Source organism: Borostomias antarcticus (assembly GCF_949987555.1).
Source record: "Borostomias antarcticus genome assembly, chromosome: 10".
Classification (NCBI taxonomy): Eukaryota; Metazoa; Chordata; class Actinopteri; order Stomiiformes; family Stomiidae; genus Borostomias; species Borostomias antarcticus.
Window position 1 is genome coordinate 23,361,914 of NC_140243.1, and position 10,000 is coordinate 23,371,913.

General features: G+C 50.4%; 2 protein-coding genes across 3 annotated transcripts in view; one reads left to right on the forward strand and one right to left on the reverse strand.

The window, feature by feature from the left end:
• Nucleotides 1-5,352, reverse strand: part of cgna (cingulin a) — a 20,329-nt gene extending 14,977 nt beyond the window's left edge. For both annotated transcript variants that reach the window (XM_084444838.1, XM_084444837.1), the window contains exons 1-2: nucleotides 5,225-5,352; nucleotides 30-915 (exon numbers count right to left, since the gene is read on the reverse strand). In XM_084444838.1, coding sequence (XP_084300964.1) covers nucleotides 30-914 — 885 coding nt within the window. In that variant the 5' untranslated portion in view covers nucleotide 915; nucleotides 5,225-5,352. The remainder of the gene's footprint in view (nucleotides 1-29; nucleotides 916-5,224) is intronic.
• A 1,712-nt stretch (nucleotides 5,353-7,064) lies between these two features.
• The window catches only part of LOC311313889 (SH2 domain-containing adapter protein E-like), a gene marked incomplete at its 5' end in the record, with an annotated part of 4,424 nt that continues 1,488 nt past the window's right edge, over nucleotides 7,065-10,000 (forward strand). Inside the window, 4 exons of the mRNA XM_084444138.1 lie at nucleotides 7,065-7,523; nucleotides 7,973-8,099; nucleotides 9,164-9,418; nucleotides 9,560-9,914. Of these exons, the coding sequence (XP_084300264.1) occupies nucleotides 7,065-7,523; nucleotides 7,973-8,099; nucleotides 9,164-9,418; nucleotides 9,560-9,914 (1,196 nt within the window). The remainder of the gene's footprint in view (nucleotides 7,524-7,972; nucleotides 8,100-9,163; nucleotides 9,419-9,559; nucleotides 9,915-10,000) is intronic.

Here is a 10,000-nt window from a genome sequence, read left to right on the forward strand (position 1 = left end):
TCCTCCTCCTCCCCCCTTCCTTCTCTTACCTGTGTCTCTGTCTGGTTGACTGACAGCGTCTCCGTGGCGACGGACCTCCCTGGCGAAGCCCACTGCTTGGCTGGTATGGCCTTGGCGCCAGGGCCCCGCCCCGGGCTACTGTGTGTGGAGGAGGAGGCTGAGGAAGTGTAGGGGTTGGGGGTGAGGACAGGGGAGGCGGCCCGGGGGTCCTCTGGGGCAGGAGAGCGCCCCCTCTGTCCGTCGAAGCGGTTGGTCAGTCTGTTGATTGGGGCGTGTGCCAGGGGCTGCTCTGTCAGGTGAGGGAGGGGGTCCTGGTAGGACTGGCTCCCCCTGGCTCTGCCCCGCTCCCTCCCCAGCGAACCGTTGAGCCCGGCCGGATACGCGTTCCTCTCCGGGTCCCCCCTCTCCGCCCCGACTCCGATCCCACCGTCCAGGTTCGCGTAGCTGCCGGACCTCCCGTCCCCTGGCGGCCGGCGCAGCTGAAACTCCTCCCCTCCTCCCGTCCCTCCCCCTCCTCCTCCTCCTTCCCCCTCCCTGTCCAGCAGGGAGCCGTGGGACTGGGCGCGGCGTAGAGCCCCTCCCTGCCCGCCTGCCCCCGGCGCCTCGCCGCCCCCGTGCCCCCCCTGCTCCTCCGACCCTCTCCTCCGGGGCAGGCTGCCGTAGCCCGGGGGGTAGTTGGTCCTGAGCTGCACCCCGTACGAGTCGCCCTTCTCGCCCCCGTCCTTCAGCACCACGTAGGGCTGCCCGGCGATGCCCTGCACCCGGACCGCCACCCCATACTTGGAGCCGGAGGCCGGCTTGGACCTGGGCTGGTGCCCGGGAGCGCCCCCTCCGGAGTCATGGAGGTCGTTGATGAAACGGATCTGGACGCCGTAGTCCACGGGGGTCTTCCGGCCGGAGGACGGGGTACTCATACTAGAGGGGGGGGGGGGGGGCAACAGAGAGACAGGAAGGGAGGGAGAGCGAGGGGTGGGGGGTTAATATTGTCTAGAATTTAGGCTAAGCCACTTTCACACACACATTCTGTTAATACAACAGGCCCATCTAGGCCAAGGTCAGCTACTGCGACACTTTATGAATGCCGTGTTGCGATGTCACCCGTCCTGAACAAACAGAAACACTCGGATTCGGGCGCATCTGCGACTCTGCTCTGCTCTCAGCCGATCGTCTGTTCCTCTGTTAGCTTACGCTTTTCACTGGACTTCGCTCTGGGCGAGCGTGCGAGCTTCATTACTCATTAACCAGGCTACGCACGCGCGCGCGCTTTACCGAGTCAAATTGGTTAAACTCACTCCTCAGTATGCAGTACGTACTCTACTGGCCAGTAGACTCTACCGCGCTGTCGAATCACTAGCTTTTCGGTGGCGTCGCTGGCTAAAGCTCTGTGTTTACGTAAGGTTGTCATACAGTGCGTTGGCAAGTCAGAGGGCCCCCCGAGGTCGAACACAGCGTGAGCAAGTGAGGGTGGAAGCGACGCTGGCGAGCGACACGGTGGACCCTGTGACAGTGGTGCCGATGACCCCCGGACACACGCGCGCCCTCTCGGGCACACCTTGCTTCCTCAGCAGTGAAGGCTCCCTCCTGGCCTGGATACTGGTCCCCTTCTATGGAACCACTACTACCAGGCAGGAACTTCCCCCTCCGTTTCTGACACCCAGCCAGTCTGGTGAGGGCCCCGGCTGTCCTGTGCTCTGTGTCAGTCCGGCTCCGTGGCGGACAGCGGGGCCACGTCGTCGGCTTGTCCTCTCAGCAGCTCATTACACTGCATGGCTCATTGCCGTCGCCTCCTTAGAGGCATTACCGGCCACCCGCAACGTGACCTACCTGCCAACGCTTTGTCCTCTTTAGACTCACCTCCTTCCTCTCCTCCTTTCTTTCAAAGTAAGACAAGAGAGAGAGGGAGTGTGTGTGTGTGGGTCAGTGAGTGAAAGAGACAGAGAGAGAGAGGGAGTGTGTGTGTGTGGGTCAGTGAGTGAAAGAGACAGAGAGAGAGAGGGAGTGTGTGTGTGTGGGTCAGTGAGTGAACGAGACAGAGAGAGAGAGGGTGTGTGTGTGTGTGGGTCAGTGAGTGAAAGAGACAGAGAGAGAAAGCTCATACTGTGTAACGTTTCCTCTCTTATCTGTGTGTGCTGTGGTGGTGGTGATAACACAGACATGCTCTTTGTTCCTATGAGCCCTGACACCCCCCCCCCCCCCCCCACACACACACACATACCTCCAGTATTCTGGACACAACTCTGACAGGAAAGATGTTGAAACATGAGTGCACACCCACACACATCATAAACAATGTCAGCGAGGAGGACCCTGGGACTGGGAGATGTCTAGCGCTGTCTGTTATAAATCAGACCCCTACTGACCCAGTGTGATGCTTTTAGAGGGGGAGACTTTAACTACAGTACAGGGGAGAGGAGATAGCCTGGTACATTCTACAGTGGGCCAAAGACTCACAGATACCAAACTGTCCTGGTCTAAAACTATTCCAAATTGCAAACTGCACGGCTGGCTATGGGGATGGGGAACGAGAAGCTGGTAGTAGCCAAGTCAGTCTGTCACCAAGCCATATAGGTATAATGACTGTGTCTGTCTCTGTCCACATACATATTAGCCTGGTTAGGGTTAAGGCATGGTAGCGCAGGCAGGGGATGTGACCTTGAACACGCAGTGGATGGGAGGAGAGAGTAAGCACAGTCATGATGAGCGAAGCACCCCTGTCACAGCCTGTTAGTGCAGATGAACGACCCTAACGCACAGTCAGTCTGCAGTCATTAACAGCGCATACGGTGCTAGTCTTTCAGATGAATAGGGCACTGAGGGCAGACTCATTAATAATCAGATGCGGTAACAAGAACGTAGACCCCGGCCACTGGGTCACTCTTGCTGCTCCCATTTACTGACAAGTCTTTCATTGTGTCAGTGCGTCATCATCATCGAGGAGGTCGCCAGGACCCGCGGGTCACTCCAGATCCCAGACAGACGAGGACAGGAGGACGGGGTGGGGGGGTTAGGGTCCATCCTGTTGTCCTGATGATGTGGAGCAGAAAACAAGGGCAGCAATCCTGGGAATGCAACCCCCCTCTCAGACCCCCACGCGGCCCAGTCTCTCCTCTCTCCCTCGCTCTATCACTCTGTCTGTCTGTGATGATCCATCTGTTTTTAATCAGGCCCTGCTCCTTCCTTCATCTCTCAGGCTCTGTCTATCTCTCCCACAAGCGGCTCAAGTTGACAAAACCTCAGCATTCAATCAATCAGACAAATGAGCATGTAGACCTCTAGTTCTGAGGCCCTATTCACAAAGAATCTTAGAAATGTACTCTCCTCCTAACTAGTTTCCCCTAAAAAGTTCAGACCAACTTTTACTAAGGAACGGGGAGAAAACTTGTTGCTAAACATGACAATGTGCTTCATGAACATGCTTGCTGACTATGACCACTGTGACTGGTAGATGTGAATCCATCATGTTGAGAAATAGGTTATTATAGGGTAATAAATAGGCTACTCTAACCATTGTTTAGGGATGCACCAATATGAAAATGTTGGCCGATACCGATATCAGATATTAACATTGCTATTAACCAATAACCGATATTCACAGATGTCGATATGATCTGTATAAAAACAAGTTTCTATGATAATCCAATGTTAAACATACTGAAAAACACATGGAAACACTGTCTCTATTTCCAAAACATTTGAAAAAGCTGATGAATCAGATTTACTGCTTTGTTTCCTCTCAAAAACAACACACACAACAGCAGCTGGACAGAAATAATTATCGGCTGTTCACATAGGCTCTGCTTCGCACATCGGACTGATACCGATATATAAAAAGATGACTAACATTGGTTGACACCGATGTGATTGCCGATATATCGAGCTCCCTAATTGTTATTGCCCAACATTTTGGGGGTGTTGTTCTAATAAAATGATGTTACCACCACCCCAACTCAGACAGAAACCAACACACAAGTATCTGCTTCAGTTCCACTGTATTCTGTCTGAATATACAGTCATCCTCCATTCTGGTTCTCCATTACATTCTTGACTTTCACCAGACCCTCTCCCTTGCTCTCAAAATTGCCACTGCTTTCACACTCAGACAAACAGCCATTTCTTCCTCTATCTAACTCTGATGGGGCTCATTGGCATAACAAAGAGGGACTTCAGTGTTGCCAAATAGTTCACAAACGGCACCATATAGAAGAACATAATGCACCCCTCCAGTCACCAACATTCCACATGTTGCTCAATAAACATTGCACACACGCACACACACAAAGGAGATTTTATATTTTACAGCACAGGTCTGCACGTCCAAGTCTCTAAAAACAGCTTTGATCTCCCACACCCACTGTTGCTCAATAAACATAACACACACACACACGAGAGAAAGAGAGAGAGAGAGAGAGAGAGAGAGAGAGAATGAAGATATATACTGTCTGTATAATAGCCTACAAATGCAACTTCAATTTTCCAAACAGCTTGATGTCTCGAAGGTGCCTCTGGCTCTTGTCTGTTCACACTCATGGTACTGTGTTAACATCAGTGTGTTTGACATGCTTATTGACTCATCAGGCACCCTGAACACCACCCCTGTCAAGGTGCTGCTTCACTTTCTGGTATCGCATTCTTCCATGACTGCGTCATCGGTATCGCCTAATAGACGAGCTCAAGTGAAACTTTGAACGTTAAGTTTCACAAGTGCTGCCAGTTGAGTTGTTGTACAGTGTTTTGAACAGAAGCACTGAATGTACAGTGTTTTGAAAAGAAGCACTTCCATGAGAACATACGGACGAGGGAAAGTGTTTCACAAATGTGTGCCTTTTCACCTGCTATCGTTAGCTAGCTAGCAGAAGAGCTAACATAGATCCACCTGCTCCGAGCTAACATAGATCCACCTGCTCCGTGCTAACATAGATCCACCTGCTCCGTGCTAACATAGATCCACCTGCTCCGTGCTAACATAGATCCACCTGCCCCGTCCTGCTAGCTATGTCGTAGAGACGTGACGTAAACGAGCTAGCGGACCATCCATATGACCGCTAGTTAGCCAGTTAGCCATGGCACAAGTAACGTTAAAAAGCTAACAACGTTAGCTGGGTAATCCATTAGACAAAGACATCAGTTAAAGCCAACTAGCTAGTGCATTTAATATGCACAGTGTTGGTTACTTACGAGGGCTAGCTAACACTATAGACATCTAAAACGTAACGATAACGGTTACCTGCTTTTGCGTCAAAGTGGTACAAATCCTTGATTTATTTATGAATGCCCCAGTCCTCTTGTATTGTTTCACCTGCAAGTAATTCAAACATTTACCGACTCTGTTAAAAAAAAAAAACACTAGGAAATTGATTAGTAATAGCTGGCTAACAGCTGCCTCAGGCAGAGATAAGTTGGTAATGCATCTATGGGACAACAACCTGTTACCTTTGTGTCCGATGCGATCAGACGACATGCCCCGCCCAGCCCCGCCAGACAGACAAGCCTGATTGGATTAGCCCATTGCAGTGGGCGGGACCCTCGAGGATGCACGCTTACTTAATTGGTGGGGATTTTCTGTCAATGTATAATACATTGACTGTTCGTGTGATCTTGGGGAGATCTTACATGATTTCAGTCAGAATTGTGATCTTCAAGAACCAGTCAACTTCGGTGGAGTGGGCGGATTGGAAGGCCTGGACCCAGGCTAGTGACAATTTTTGAGTTCTGATTGATGCGATGGCTTATGTTATGCCTGATGATGGATAGGATATCCATCAGATGAACTGTTTTTGCTTCCATCTGGAAGATTAGGGGTAGGATGTTCATCCCACTTTTTCTCTCTGTAAAAACGCATTGTTTTGCATCTGTGCATGAAATGAGCTATATAAATAAAGTTTGATTTTAATTAGATTAGCCTATCCACATGTTGGTTCATTTATGACTACAGTGTAAGAGGTACCGTACATCTTACACAAAACGAATGATTCATAACAGTTTTATAATCCATCCAGGACTAGCCTACTCTTGGGGCTTGCTACATCAAAAATGTAGGCTATACATGGCAAAGGCATTATAGCCTTCTTTGTACCGTTGTAGCGGATATTTTGGTTCCTAGAAAATGCCTGCAGGGGGCACTAGAATGACACCAATCGTATCAAAGCTCTGAAATTATAGTGACAAAGTCTGTATCTGTCAAGAGAGACGCGGAGACAGGCACTTGGTCAGTCAGCAATAGCAATGTTATGTCAGTGATTAATAGTTGTGAACGATCGTGACAGATAGAGACAGGCTACTTATAGCCCATGCCCAAGGTTTCACTCATTGATCCATCAATAATGCACCAGTTCTTGAAAATCGTTGGCCATCATTCAGAACAGTGTTTTTCTCTGGGTGGGCTTCTCTATTAGGGGTTGTGGCCTATAGCCTATTATAAAGAGGCACGGGCGTAGCTCTACCAGATTTACATAATGCCTTTATGAAATATGACCATTCCATTGTTGTTACCACACCCAGGCCACTACAACCACTCCCCATCTCCGACGACCTCCCTCGCACATTGTATCAGAGTCAAAGCAATACTCATATTTCGTTTGGAAGTTGCACCGTCTACACGCTCCGGGAATGGGATCTTCAGTAATTGCAAAGAAAAACTTTGAGTTCTTCCGAATTTACGCTCTCCAAAGGCTACTATTCAAACTACGAGGATAGCTGTGGGAAGAGAAGGCAAGAGAGAGAGGAGGAGAGAGGACGTCAGGAAAGTTGACGCGCCGTGAAGATCCCTAGTTCAGGGACAGATGGGTTAAGGTTTGGAGTTTATTCAATTGGACATTTCCAATTATTCTAGCGGAATATGTGGGCTAAGAAATATTGGTCTGTACTTGAAAGAAAGGCTGCACTTACTTACACTTACACAAAATTGTAACGGGATACGAGCTATCCAGGTGCTCTGTGCGTAAAAGCTGTCCTTGCACGCTGACGCTACTAAAACTCATACAAACTTCAGGTATTTGGCTTTTGCTGGAAACAATTTTAGACCACAATTCTATAATTCACACACTAGTGCCTTAACGCCAGTTGTCATGGCAAAGTGGTTTAGGGATTTTCCCATCAATCTGAAAAACGGGGCCGAACGAGTGCGCTCAGCCTCTGAGTCAGGCTCCCATACGCGAGCCAAACCCGGGATAACCCGAGACAGTCTGAAAGGGAACCCGCGCAAGGATGGGTCTGGGGGGGTGGGCGCCTTACTATCAGGGAGAAATCGAAAAAATTCGGCCATTGAACTGGGTCGTAGCGGCACAGGAACCTGTGGTACAGTCTGGGACAGTCTGATACCCGGTAAGAGCCGCAAGAGTGCCAAGCTCGAGGCTGGGGTACCAGATGAGAATCGGCCGAACAGGACGTCCAGTTTGGCGCACGCGTATATCAGCAGAATGATCAAAGTGGTCGACAAGCAGAACAAGACTGTTATCAGCGGAACTATTAATCAACAGGAGGTGCCTGAAAACGAGAGGGGACGGGCCGATATAAAGACAGCAACGGTGAGTAGGAATCGTAGGAAACTAGGCTGTATTCTTAATGAAACCTGCCCAGTTGTGTGGCCAAAAATGGATAGTAGCCACATATAGGCTACTGTCAAAAACACCTAATCAGCATGAACTGACTCCTTTCACTGTGTCCTGACCTCCAGTTCCTTCCCCTTCTCTCTCTCTTTCTCTCTCTCTCTCTCTCTCTCTCACACACACACACACACACACACACACACACACACACACACACACACACACACACACATACACACACACACACACACACACACACATTCTCACAAATGTTTCATCTCCTTGATGGCTTTGTTGAGTTATGTAATTCAATACTGCAAGGCCATCTCTCAGGTAGCCTAGGCCTATCCCCCTGTGGCCTACCTGGGATAAAGACCATAGGCAACAGCACACAAAGGCATGATACTGTATGTATCTCTGCTCTGCAGCTGATCATTCTGGAGGACTACGCAGACCCTTTTGACGCAGAGAAAACCAGGGAGCAGAGGGAGGCGGAGAGAGCAGGAGAGAATGATGGTTACATGGAGCCATACGACGCCCAGGTCATCATCACAGGTAAGGTCATACATAGGTCAGAGTCACTGTGTCTGTTATCTCACTCAGCTCCTAACACAATCTTAATATGGTTCCTGCCAAGCACAACTTTCAGACCGTTTATTCCCCATCCCCATCCCCTAGGGGGCTTTTACCCCCACCTAGGTCGTTATTGTAAATAAGAGTTGCTCGTAATTAACTTGCCTAGCAAAATAAAGGTTGATGACCGTTGTTAGGAGCCTAGTTCTAGTGCTAGGCTTTAACAACAGCAAGACCACTCTCCAGGACCAGAGCTGGGATTATTTATATATATTTTTTTAACATTTTTTAAAATGTTATTTAATTCCTGTTGGTCTGTGCTCGTGGTCGTAGCCACTGACTTTTCAGTTTTTAAGAGACTTGGATTAAACTGGACATGTTCATGACTTCCCTCCCTCCTGACGGTTGCTATGGGAACAGTGTTGTGCTGGGACAATGGGTGCAGCTTCCTCTTCCAACTTCCTGTCTCCTGCCTCTGTTTCCTTTGCCCCATTCTCTAGATAGGAAGTTGCCCCCAGTACCCCCCCTCATATTATATTTCACGGCCCCTTATGTGTGAAGGGAACCAAAGGACCCTTCACCCTCACCTCAACATACACCCCCTATCCCCCCCACCCCCCCTCCGGTCTCGCCCAATCACTTCCCAGCAGCCAGGAAGCGGTCTAGTCGGCCAGCCAATCAGGGCCTGTGTTGACCTTTCTTCCCGTAGCTCCATTGTTCAGTCACACAATAGTGCAGACACACAGGCTACCTGACAGGCTGCAAAGAAACACTGTTCACTGCACGCAATAACAAGATATCCTCTGAGGAGATTAAAGATACAAACGTTTGACATGCTTCAAATGTGTACATGAGCTGTGTGTAGCAACAGCAATGCAACGGATGTACAAAAACGAAAGAAGCCACCATTGCTGTTTATCTGTCCTAAGCTATCATTCTACCATCATCTCTTTAGGTAAGATTTGTGGGCTGACCTGTGTGAGTGGACTGTGTTTCCCTTGTTGGAACACGGTTAAATGCCTGTTGTGTCATTGGCCCTGTGACAGAGGTTCGTAGGCGGGGCTCCAAGGACCTGCTGAAGGTATGTGTGCTTCTGGACCGGGGCCAGGGGATGGCGAAGAGGGAGGGGGGCAAGCCGGCGCCCCCTAACATCTACGACACGCCCTACGATGGGGCGATGGAAGGGGACGCGCCGGGGGTGTGGATCCCTGTCTCGCGGCCGGAGTCGGACGCCCGCCCCCCCGGAGAGTACGAGCTTCCCTGGGAGTGGAGGAAGGAGGACATTGTCAGAGCTCTGGCAGGTAGAGAGAGAGAGAGAGAAAGAGAGAGAGAGAGAGAGAGAGAGGGGAAGCGAGAGTAAAACATGAACAGATAGTGATTTTATTTGGATATACAGTAAACTAGTCGTTCTCATTTGTCCGTGTCACTGTGGTTCCCTGCAGCTCAGTTCGAGGGAGTGGACTGTTCCGCCAGTAAAGACGACAGCACTCTCCCTAGTCGCCAGCATCACCAGCAGACTCCCAGGCCGAAGACCTGGAGCCAGAAAACCCTCGTCCCCTCCTCCCTCTCCCTGTCCTCCCCCTCTCCCTCCTTCCCCTCCTCCCCCATTCTCAAACTGTCTCCCCTTTCTCCCCCCTCCCCTTCTTTCCCCACCCTCAAGCTCTCCCCTCCCTCCCCCTCTTCCTCTGCCAGCCCCATCAAACCCCCACCCCCCTCTCCTAACGTTACCTCCCCGGCTGCCCCACTCGAGGGAGAGGCGGCCAAGGTGGACCCCACCCTTCCCCTGGAGAAGCAGAGGTGAGGGGAGGAGAAAAGGAGGAGAAAGGAGTGCGAAACCAGAGTGCTCTCAATGGAGCCATAGAAAACGCTAGAAGAAAAGGAAG